The 12,225-nt window shown below is 41.2% G+C and overlaps 1 protein-coding gene across 10 annotated transcripts in view; it reads right to left on the reverse strand.

Annotated features, from left to right (window-relative positions):
* Positions 1-12,225, reverse strand: part of akap6 (A kinase (PRKA) anchor protein 6) — a 503,941-nt gene that overhangs the window by 279,530 nt on the left and 212,186 nt on the right. For all 10 annotated transcript variants that reach the window (XM_080202862.1, XM_080202863.1, XM_080202861.1 and 7 more), the window contains 2 exons: positions 4,957-5,079; positions 1,762-1,858 (listed from right to left, as the gene is read on the reverse strand). In XM_080202862.1, the coding sequence (XP_080058988.1) occupies positions 1,762-1,858; positions 4,957-5,079 (220 nt within the window). The remainder of the gene's footprint in view (positions 1-1,761; positions 1,859-4,956; positions 5,080-12,225) is intronic.

Consider the following 12,225-nt stretch of genomic DNA (forward strand, 5'->3'; position numbering starts at 1 on the left):
AAGCTGAGAGGGAAGTTGAGAAGAAACATTTTTACCCAGAGGCTAATGGAAGTCTGGACTCTGCCTGAAAGGATGGTTGAGTCAGAAACTCTCATAACATTTCAGAAGTATTTAGATATTAACTTGCACTGGCATAACTTCTGGAGCTGTAGGCCAAGAGCTGGGAAATGGGATTTGTATAGTGAACCAAACAGGTTTTTTACATGAATTGATGATAGCTTTTAATTCTAGATTTTATTAATTAATTTAAATTGCACCAGCTGCCATGGTGAGATTTGAACCCACACGTCCCTAGAACATTAGTCTGACCTTCTGGGTTACTATCGAGTGACATTAACATCATCTCCCCTTAATAAACCTGATGACCTTTTGCTATACTGCCTCCAATTCAAGCATACCCTTCCTTAAATATGGAGACAGAATCTTCACACAGCATTCTAAGTGTAATCTCACCAAAGCCCTGTACAACTACAAGACTTCTTTATTCTTATACTCAAATCCCCTAGCAATAAAGCCAACATACTAATTTCCTTCTCAGTTATTTGTTATACCTACACACTAACTTTCTGTGTTCCTTTTGTTAGAAACAATGCAGAATATCTAAGATGAATATATACATTGTATATATGTGTGTATTTATATATATTTCTGTTAAGTAAGGTGAAAAGGGTTCCAGTTTCATTTAGGTTTCATACATGAATCTTGGTACTGGGAATTCTGTATGGACTCCTGACTGAAAGTTCAGCTCTTTGGGGTTTGTTTGCATGTATACATTTTTAATGAGGTTTTACAACCCCTAGCGGTGAAGAGGTAGGTTAAAAGTTCAGTGATTGTGGGGAGGAAAACATAAAGTAGAAAAAACTTTACTGCTGCCTAGCAGCAGTGGTCCAGGAACATACATATAGAGAAAAGACAGAAGGGAGAGCTCAGGGTTGGTCAGAGATTGAAGGCAGGGATTTTCAGCTGAGAAGAAAATATTGCAAAGTTTTTGGGATAATAGTTGACCAAATACAGTTACAGAACACGGTAAAGTGGTCAGTTTAACAGAGGTGCTACTGGAAGACTGAATTTAAAGTGTAGCTTTTGTTTGTCTCAGGGAGAGATATGAGCTGGGTGAAAAAAATCACGTGAATGTGCAGGAATTTATCAGAAGAAAAGCATTTACAACAGTGTGTCAGTACCAAATGAGAAGCCTTTGTGTGTCAAGTTAGTGGTAACTCTTCACTGTTTGTGTGTTTGTAAAGGTATTGGTGGGATAAAAGGGATAGTGTGAATTTGAAGCATCTTCTTGAATTCATACTGAGATCTTTCCAATCTTTTGTCTCGTATAATTTTGTTCATTTTTGTGATTTAATAAATGTTCTTTGTGTTTAAAGTTCATCAAGTTCCTGTGAATTTGTTCAGTAATTTTCCTCCACAATGTCTAAACAAAAAAAGTTAGCATCTACAAAGCCAGGTTTCAATCAGGGTTCCAACTTATCCAGTATTATCAGTTGGGATTGTAACACTTGTACAAGTCCCTCTGAGCATCAACCTATTTCAAAATCAAATGTGAACTTGGTCAAGGCCGAATTTTCCAATCTTCTCGACCACCTGAGAAGCCTCATGCCATGAATGAAATATCAAAAAATCAGCAATATACAAATGTCTCATGTAAACTTGTTCTTACGTGTCACCAACAAATTGCATATAATTTTCTTAAATAAATAGAGGAAATGATGGCAATCTGATCTGACATCTTTATTTGCTTCAGGGACTCACCTGGTTTGTGCCATTCAATGAGCTCCAGAAGCTGCTGTCCTTCTTCCACCACAGCATCTTTAAGTGCACAGTGACTGTCTACGTTGAGTTTAAAACTCTGTAAAAAAAAAGCAAATCCTGTCATCTCAATTGGGAAAAAATGGTAATATTTGAAATTCGTATTTTTTTCTCTGCAGGAAACAGTTTCATAGATATATGTTCACTTGTTCTATCCTGTCACAAAGGTAGAGTTTTGAATCCACAATGTTTCTACTATCTTGTTCACATAACCACCATCCGTTTCTTGGTTGGCTATGTTATAAATCAAACTGATCCTGTCCTCATCCAACATGTTTTCCAGGGTGTAATGGAGAAGGACACTGGACAGCAGTCAGAAACAAGAACTCTGAAGCATTTGCTGCTCTCTCCAACCCTGACTACACTGTGACTGGTTATCATGTCCCAATTATTGCTCAAGCAGAAGTTTTCTAATTCAGTACCAACTTTAGTGTCAAATATGGATCTCGAAGACCCAGTAGCTAAATAGGATGTGCATTATTCACCAAATCATAGTTGAGGCCAGACCTAACAAACTAAAGCGCCCATGGTGTTAAGGGAAAGATCCTGGCATGGATAAGGGATTGGCTGATTGGCAGAAAGCAGAGAGTGGGGATAAAGGGGTCTTTTTCAGGATGGCAGCTGGTGACTAGTGGTGTGCCTCAGGGGTCAGTACTGGGACCACAATTTTTCACAATATACTTTAACGATTTGGACGAAGGAACTGAAGGCACTGTTGCTAAGTTTGCAGATGATACAAAGATATATAGAGGGACAGGTAGTTTTGAGGAAACAGGGAGCTGCAGAGGGGCTTGGACACATTAGGAGAGTGGCAGATAGAATACAATATGAAAAAGTGTGAGGTTATACACTTTGGAAGGAAGAATTGAGGCAGAGACTATTTTCTAAATGGGAAAATGCTTAAGAAATCAGAAACACAAAGGAATTGGAGTCACTGTTCAAGATTCTCTGAAGGTTAATGTGCAGGTTCAATCAGCAGTTAGGAAGACAAATGCAATGTTAGCATTCAGGTCGAGAGGGCTAGAATACTAGAACAGGGATGTATTTCTGAGGCTGTATAAGGCTCTGGTCAGGCCTCATTTGGAGGATTGTGAGCAGTTTTGCGCTCCATATCTAAGCAGGAATGTGCTGGCCTTGGAAAGGGTCCAGAGGAGGTTCACAAGAATGATCCCTGGAATGAAGAGCTTGTCGTATGAGGTAAGGTTAAGCACTCTGTGTCTGTACTCATTGGAGTTTAGAAGGATGAGGGGGGACCTATTGAAACTTACAGGATACTGCAAGGTCTGGATAGAGTGGATGTGGAGAGGATGTTTCCACAAGTAGGAAAAACTAGAACCAGAGGGCACAACGTCAGGCTAAAGGGACAATCCTTTAAGACAGAAATGAGCCAGAGAGTGGTAAATCTGTGGAACTTTTTGCCGCAGAAGGCTGTGGAGGCCAGGTCATTGAGTATCTTCAAGACAGAGATAGATAGGTTCTTGATCAATAAGGAGGTCAGGGGTCATGGGGAAAAGGCAGGAGAATGGGGATAAGGAAAATATCAGCTATGATTGAATGGTGGAGCAGACTCGATGGGCCAAGTGGCCTAATTCTGCTCCTATCTCTTATAGTCTTATGGTCTTATCACAATCTTGGCATATAGCAGACAAACTTTGAAATCTGACTGCAGATAACTGAAAAGAAACATTGGCAGAATCATGGTCATCAGATCACAATCTCAACCAAGGAATGGTTTTGCATCAGAGGTCCAAAAGAACGCTAAAAAAATTAACAGAAATTAAACAGATTACAAATTTATTTACAAAACCATGTATGTGTGTATATATCTATATATAGATCTTTATCCATATTTTACCCCGTGTTCATTCACAAAACCATATATATATGTACATACACGTACCCCTATATTCATTCTAGTCATTTCATTGATCACTTAAAATAAAATAAAAGATTGTATCTGAATTTCGTTAAGTGCTGTATGTAGGATATTAAGTTTTTAATTTATGATTGTAATTAGATAGATTTATAAACATTACGCTTGCATTGATGATTAATTTAACAAGCACCAAAGCAATTAATTATAACTTGACTTTTGATTTAGTCAAATAATCCTGAGGAAGTGCAGCGTGAAATAAAAATTAAATGGTGTACACACTGACTTAATAATAGTGATTTCACAAAATGTAATGTCGCTGAATGCAGCAATGCAGTGTTTTTGGGAAGTAAACATTTCAACAACAACAGCCCATGTTCACAAGTCATTGCTGAGGTTTCCAAAAATAATAGCCAGAACTTTCTAGCCGTCCATGTTGGTGGGATTTTCTTGTGCCTCTGATGGCACAATCCAGGTTCATGGCACAGGTTTCATGGTAGCGAGGGGTGCATTCAATGGGAAACCCCATTGGCAATGGTGGGACCAGAAGATCCTGTGGCTGACCAATGGCAGGCTGTTTCCTGCTGCCACGAAACATATGGTGAGTTAGATGGTAAATTCTGCCCACTGTCTACATCCATGACGTGATACAAAACATGCCCCTAACAATAATTAAACAGTAAGTGTTTTCACAAAAAAGGCTCTGTGAGGCAGCAGTGCTGCCACTTTGCCACTGTGCCATCCTAAATTTGAATAACTTTTTCCAGTAGATCAGATGAATGGCTGAAATTGACACAGGATTACATTCAGGAATGAATCCCCGCTAAACCAGTGTTGCTGAGGTCAATTGAAGTCCATCCTGCAGGATATCAACCCACACCACGATTTTATACTCTCTGGATAAACTCCAACAATGATCTTTCACATTATAAACATTATGCATTATCATTTAAATTCATCAAAATATATCCTTGCATTTAACAGAATGCGTGGTGTCATTATGATTAAAATAATGTGAGGTTCTTCCTCCTCAATTGAAGTGGTTTGGCACTTTCATGAAGAAAGTCCCTCTTTACATCTGATATTTTTATATAACATTCAAAATCAGTGACATACATAAGTTTTTAGTCCAAAGATTTTAAAATACATCTTTATATAAAAGGATGGTGAAATGTTATAATGCCATAAAGTTGAATTCCTAATATGTTTGACAAAACTTAGCTAAGGAAGTTATCAATGTGAGACCTCAGGAATTTATGCCTTACCAGATGGGTTTCCAGATAAAGCTTCAAGCTGTTGGTATCAGCTTTCGGGGGCGTCCAGTTTTCAGTTGTTTCCATGGCCTCAAACAACCAACGAATCAATTCATCAAGCTTATTTACAAAACCCTGAAGAAAGAGGAGGAATTTAAGAAGCAATTACAGTTATTAACCCCGAACTTTCGCCTTTACAGAGAACAGTTGTTTCAAGGAGCCTGACTGAATAACAATCACAATGTATTGGTGATATAAAATATCAAATTGTCCCCCTTATATTTGTTTTTCTGTAAGATTCAATCATTCTTTTCATAAGTGATCTCAGTGATAAAACCTTTTGAAAAGTTATAACCATGCAGAAAATAGAAAACAAGATATATAGGTAATTAGTTATAAAAGTCCCTCAATGTTTGACACATTATTAAATATTTTTGTTACGACTGACAAATTTAACGGATGGGATTAAATATCTGGAGTTTGCAGAATTCTCCATTTAGCTTGTCAACGCTCCTTATCATCTTGTTCTGACCTTGTAGTTATTTCAAAGGGATTCCTCTCGGTTTCTAACATCTAGCCTTCCTATTTGAAAACTATCTCTGATAGTTCTAGTGAGACCAACCAAGTTTAAGTGTGCCCCCAGTGTCTGATTCATTTGGCAGCATGCATGCTCTTGGGGCAGGAGACTGTGTATTCGAGACACACTCTTCAACACAAACACATAATCAAGGCTGACATTTGAGCGCAGGGTGCATGGTGCTTTGTCAGAGATGTGCTTTGATATGCTGGGAGTGAGAGAGAGGGTGCAATTTTAACTCTTGCTGCTCAGCATAAATAGGGGAGTGGTGGCCCACAAGTTCCATATTTTCACTTTTCTCCTGCTAGCTTAGATGAGCGCTTGAGATGGGCAACCAGAGTGCTTGCCTGATGCAGACAAGAAGCCACTTGTGATACACAAATCAATCCCATAACATACATGACAGACACTCACGACAGGCCGGCACAGTATCACAGTGGTTAGCACTGCCGCTTCACAGCTCCAGGGACTCAGGTTTGATTCCCAGCTTGGGTCACTATCTGTATGGAGTTTGCACATTCTCTATGTGTCGGTGTGGGTTTCCTCTGGGTGTTCTGGTTTCCTCCCACAGTCCAAAGATGTGCGGGTTATGTTGACTGGCTATGCTAAATTGCCCCTTAGTGTCCCGAGATGCGTAGCTTAGAGGGATTAGCAGGTAAATACATAGGGATACGGGGATAGGGCCTCGGTAGGATTGTGATCAGTGCAGACTCGATGCCCGAATGGCCTCTTTCTGAACTGTAGGGTTTCTGTGATTCTATGGCAGAGCTCTGCAACCACACATTCTCCATTTGTAGTTAAAATTGGCCCCAAAATGCTCGTGGCAATATTCAAAGCAGGACAGTGAGTTCTCATGGTACCAATGCCAACATTTTACTTCAATCAATAGCATCAAAAAAGGTTATCTAATCATTCATCTCATTTGTATTTGCTCTGTGAAAAGTATCTGCTACAATTTTCTACATAAGGTCAATGACCTTAGAGGACAGCATGGTGATGCAGTGGTTAGCACTGTTGCTTCACAGCATCTCACAGCACCGAGGATCCGGGGTCAATTGCGGCCCAGGGTGATTGTATGGAGTTTGCACATTCTCCACATACCTATGTGGGTTTCCTCCAGGTGCTCTGGTTTCCTCCCACACTCCAAAGATGTGTGGGTTAGGTGGATTGGCCATGTCAAATTCCCCCTTACAGTCAGGGGGGTTATTAGGACAAATGCATGGGTTAAAGGGATAGGGTCTGGGTGGAATTGTTGTCGGTGCAGGCTCGATGAGGCTGAATGGCCTCCTTCTGCACTTTAGGGATTCTATGATTACACTTCAAGAAGGGACAATGAATTGGAATAATCCTGAACTTCAGTTCTTAGTTGCAACACCAGCATTTTGGCCATGTCAGCAAGCAGCAGTTATTATGGCTTTGGACTGTGGAGAATTTTTTTTTTCTTATTCATTCGCAGGATATGGGCGTCGCTGGCTGGGCCAGCATTTATTGCCCATCCAGAGCTTCCATTGGAGGGCAGTTGAGAATCAATCACATCGCTGTGGCTCTGGAGTCAGATGTATGCCAGACCGGGTAAGGACAGCAGATTTCCTTCCCTAAAGGACATTAGTGAACCAGATGGGTTTTTCTGACAATTGGCAATGATTTAGTGGGTCATCAGTAGATTCTGAATTCCAGATTTTTTTTTATTGAATTCAAATTCCACCATCTGCCATGGTGGGATTCGAACCCAGGTCCCCAGATCATTAGCTGAGTTTCTGGATTAATAGCCTAGTGATAATACCACTAGGCCATCACCTCTCCCTGATTGCGCTAGCTCAGAGAAAAGTTTATTTTTCTCGCTGTTCATTCAAACTTATTTGCATATCATTGAACATAAAACCTGCCATGGAACAGCGCACAGATTCAGCTCTGAACAGGGTTATCATAAAAAACCAAGCAGAATGAATCAACATCTCACGTGCACCAGTTCTGAGTAACCCAGGTTGTGAGAACGAAAATATTTTTTCAAAATATGCAGAACCATTCATTAGTTATACTGGTCTACAGTAGTAGATTAAAAAAACATTATCCCAGATCTTCTGGACTCCAGATTGAATGCATGACCCTAGTTTGTGTCGAGATTTGTGGAAGTTTGGATGTGCTGACCTCTGTGAACATTCCTCTGCTCCCCAGGACCCTCTGCAAAAATCTCAGACTCTGTGCTAGAGCGCAGAGCTTTGCACAGTTCCAATGCACTTATCCGAATAGTTATCTAGGAAATGTGAGACAGATTGAAACTTTATCTATAATCTAGGTAGCTATAGAAATCTTCTCTTCGCAGTATCGAGGATGACTTGCTTCCAAATTAAAAGTGAGTTCTCGGGTGATTGAGTCTGCACGACCTATAGTCTCTGTCACAGGTGGGACAGGCAGTGTTTGGAGGAGTGGGTGAGTGGGGTGCCTCAGTTGCCACATGCTCCTACAGAAATGACCCACTACTCACTCACACCGACCAGCCCCACTCCCCTGTCAATCCCTGACTGCATCCTGATACTTAGGCTATAGTCTGACCTAACCCCACCTTCCTGACCATACTAACCCTTGTAGAATATTGTGGGTTCCCTAAATCACTGACAACAAGGATTTCCAACAATGATCGTTTATTACTGAGTTCAACAGCTACATACAACACTTGTGATCTGCCCATGCTCCCGGGGATAATTCTCATGCTCCAGCCACATGATCAATTTTGTAGCCACATCATCACATTCTCATGTGGCCACTCAACAGACATCTTCCCTATTTAATTGGGATGCCTGACGGTATGAGATGTAACAATATGCGCAATAGGAAACTATGTACTGATATTGTGTGACATACAATTAAACAAATTGACAATGCATAACTATTTACATACATATATATTGAGGTGTGGATTAAGCTGTAGCAATTAGTGCATAGCCCATCATGTCTCCTTCTCCCCTCCACCTTGTTTTCCGTTGGTAAAAAATATTGAAATTCAAATGTCAGTTCTAGGCTACGTGGTGGTGAGGTCATGTTTTCAGCTTGCTTTGGCACCTTGAGCGTGTTATTACACCGGTTGGTAGTGTTGTAGTCTGCGACCAGTGTTCTCACTGTTAGTAACACAGGACATTTCATTTGTGTGTTCTTCAGCTGCAAGATTTCCTGCATTGGCTTCTGTAGGGGTCCATATGTCCATTGTTGCAGGGAGTTGATGCCATTGATCAGATGACTCAAGTGCTGTGTTATCTGTTGGTGCTGGTTCTGCTACTTTCAGAAAGTGATGGTGATTGAGTAAATGGAGGGCACTGTCTGAGGGTACCACAGTGGGCACTGTCTCAGGCTACCACAGAACTGTTTAGCTGCACGGCAATACTGTGTACACACCCTTAACTGGCCGTGGCCACAAGCACCCTTAATCTTGACCATTTAACCAAGTGTTAGAGGGTAGAGTCTGTGGGCATCTCGATCATAGTATTTTTGTGGTAGCATGGCCCCCTTTATGGGGCGTGGCTTCACTGGTCACGTGACTAGACTGGAGCCAATGGAGCACGGGCACACAAACCTAGACTATTTGGGAGTGAGGGTGAGCATTCCTGGGAGGGTTTCAGTTGGAGTCAGAACATTGTTCAGTGTAGACCTGTGTTGTTGCGCTGTTAAACTTTCATTATACCTTTCATTGTATATAGTTCTTTTTATCAACAAATCCTTTAAGTTAACACACTGGTGACTAGAAAAAACAGGACCAGTCATTTCAAGTCCACAGTGCAGAGTTGGAGAGGGAGAGTGATCACTCAAAGTCAAAGTGCAAAAAAGGTACAGACTTTGGTTTAAGAAGCCTCTTTTTGGAAAGATAGGGCCATTCAACCTCAAGACTGAGAGTTGGAGACAATACATTGAGAGGCTGCAGTATTTTTTCATGGCAAATGAAACAGCAGCAAAGGGGAAAACAGATGGTGAAACTGGTGACGAGTTTGACATCAGCCAAAGCTCCAGACACAAAAAATTTCGACCAGTTGGTCAATTTAATTAAGGATCACTATAAGCCCCAACCTTCAGCCATCATGCAAAGATACAAATTCCACTCTACTGTTAGGGAGCCAGGAGAGACAGTCTCTGGTTTCATGCTGGATTTCAACTGCTGGCTGAGCACTGAGAGTCCGGGTCTTCACTGGGAGACATGTTGAGGGATCGTTTGGTCTGTAGAATCAACAGCCTCACCATCCAAAAGAAACTGCTTGCTGAAACCAAGATTTCACTGGAGAAAGCAGTAGACATAGCCCAAGCAACTTAGTGCACTGAGCTGCAAGGTGTTGTGAAGTTGAGTAGAGTAATTGTAGATTGAAAAGTAAGATGTTAGCATTTGGTGTTTGTAAAATTGTAAAATGTTTAAATATTTCCCATGGTAGGCTCATGACGAAAGTAAGGAGGTGCGAAATAGAAGGAAATTTGGCCGATTGGATAAGTAACTGGCTGTCTCATAGAAGACAGAGGGTGGTGGTGGAGGGAAAATTTTCAGATTGGAGGCCAGTTACCAGCGGTGTACCACAGGGATCAGTGCTGGGTCCTCTGCTATATGTGATTTTTATCAATGACATGGAAGAGGGGGCTGAAGGGTGGGTTGGTAAATTGGCTGATGACACCAAAATTGGTGGAGTAGTGGATGAGGTGGGGGGCTCTTGTAGGCTGCAAAGAGACATTGATAGGATGCAGAGCTGGGCCAAAAAGTGGCAGATGGAGTTTAACCTTGATAAGTCCAAGGTGATTCATTTTGGTAGGACAAACTTGAAAGCGGATTACAGGGTCAACGGCAGGGTTCTGAGGAATGTGGAGGAACAGAGAGATCTTAGGGTTCATATCCAGAGATCTCTGAAGGTTGCCACTCAACCCGTGAAGAAGGCTTATAGTGTGTTAACGTTTATTAATGGGGGGTTTGAGTTTAAGAGCCGAGGGGTTATGCTGCAACTATACCGGACCTTGGTGAGATCACATTTGGAATATTGTGTGCAGTTCTGGTCACCTCATTATGAGGAGGATGTGGAAGCATTGAGAAAGTGCAGAGATTTACCAGGATGCTGCCTGGTTTGGAGGTAGGTCTTATGAGGAAACGTTGAGGGAGTTGGGGCTTTTCTCTGTGGAGCAGAGGAGGATAAGAAGTAATTTACTAGATGTTTACAAGATGATGAGGGGGATAGATAGAGTGGACGTTCAGAGACTATTTCCTCAGGTGGATGTAACTGTTACTAGGGGGCATAACTATAAGGTTCATGGTGGGAGATATAGGAGGGATGTCCAAGGTAGAATCTTTACTCAGAGTGGTTGGTGTATGGAATGCACTGCCTGTTGTGATAATGGAGTCAGACACTTCAGGAACCTTGAAGCGATTATTGGAAAGGCACATGGAGCACACCAGAATGATAGGGAGTGGAATAGCTTGATCTTGGGTTTGGACATAGCTCGGCACAACATTGAGGGCTGAAGAGCCTGTACTGTGCTGCACTGTTCTATGTATCTATGTATCTCTGAAAAAGCATTGCATGGTTCTGTTAAAAGTCAATGTTTCTTTTACCAAGACAACAGGCTTACAGGGTTTTGAATTTAGCCAATCAATTTGAACCAGGCACTTAGACACCAACAAACTTTTAAATTTAAATTTGATGGTTTTGACAACATAGACCAATCTTATTTTGGGTGATATTGATGTGTCATCAGAGTTATAAAAAGGAGGCAGTGGGACAAGGGGAGAGAGCAACTGCCACAGCTCATAGCTCAAAACCTCATCTAGATAGCAAAGAAGAATCAATAGAGAAGGCCCAGAATATTCCAGAAGACATAAAACCTGATTGTAATTTAGAGGGTGACTAAAATTCCATTTTTTTGATAATGAGTAGGAATTGTATTTGTTGGTACAGCATTCCATTAGAATAATGTTTTTCAGTTAGTTAATAGTTTAATTAACATATTTACTGTCAATTAGATAAAACAAATTGTTATTTGTTGATTTTAGAGAGAGTGCCAAGAGTTATTTTGATTTAACCACTGAAAGTTGCTTAAAAGGAGATCGTACAATTTAACACTCAGTTTTTCCAGATTATGGGGTGAGTGGTTAGGTGTTAGTTCTCAGGGGGGTATCAACCTCTGCTTTATGACAAATGCATGTGCAAGCTGCAAGTGTGCAAGAACAAGCATTTAGCACCAGGGTCTGAGACATGTTCTTGATGGGAGAAGACCATCCCCAAGAGGTGTATCCATGCAAGAGTTTTAGCTGCTTTAGATGCAAAAAGAAAGATCACCTGCAAGTTAAGTGTGGAGCAAAGCAGATTATAAAGAGCACTCCAAAAAAGAAGAAAATGATTAATAGAACCTCTGTAAATAAGCTGATGGAGGAACCAAAGGAGGGATCTGAAGCAACCAGGGACATCCTTTGTACTGGTATTGTATAGGAACCGGCCTACTCAGCTGTCTATCATGGTGACTGAAGGACATCCTTTAGAAGGCTGAGGGGGGATCTTATTGAGACATATAAGATGATGAAAGGGATGGATAGGGTAGAGGTGGAGAGGTTCTTCCCGCTCAGAAAGGACAGCAGGACTAGAGGGCACAGCCTCAAGATAAAGGGGGGGCAGTTTAGAACAGAGTTGAGGATTCTCTGCCTGTTGAAGTGGTGGAGGCTACCTCGCTAAATATATTTAAGACGCAGG

Source organism: Carcharhinus amblyrhynchos, chromosome 14, assembly GCF_965287045.1.
Source record: "Carcharhinus amblyrhynchos chromosome 14, sCarAmb.v2.hapA, whole genome shotgun sequence".
Classification (NCBI taxonomy): domain Eukaryota; kingdom Metazoa; phylum Chordata; class Chondrichthyes; order Carcharhiniformes; family Carcharhinidae; genus Carcharhinus; species Carcharhinus amblyrhynchos.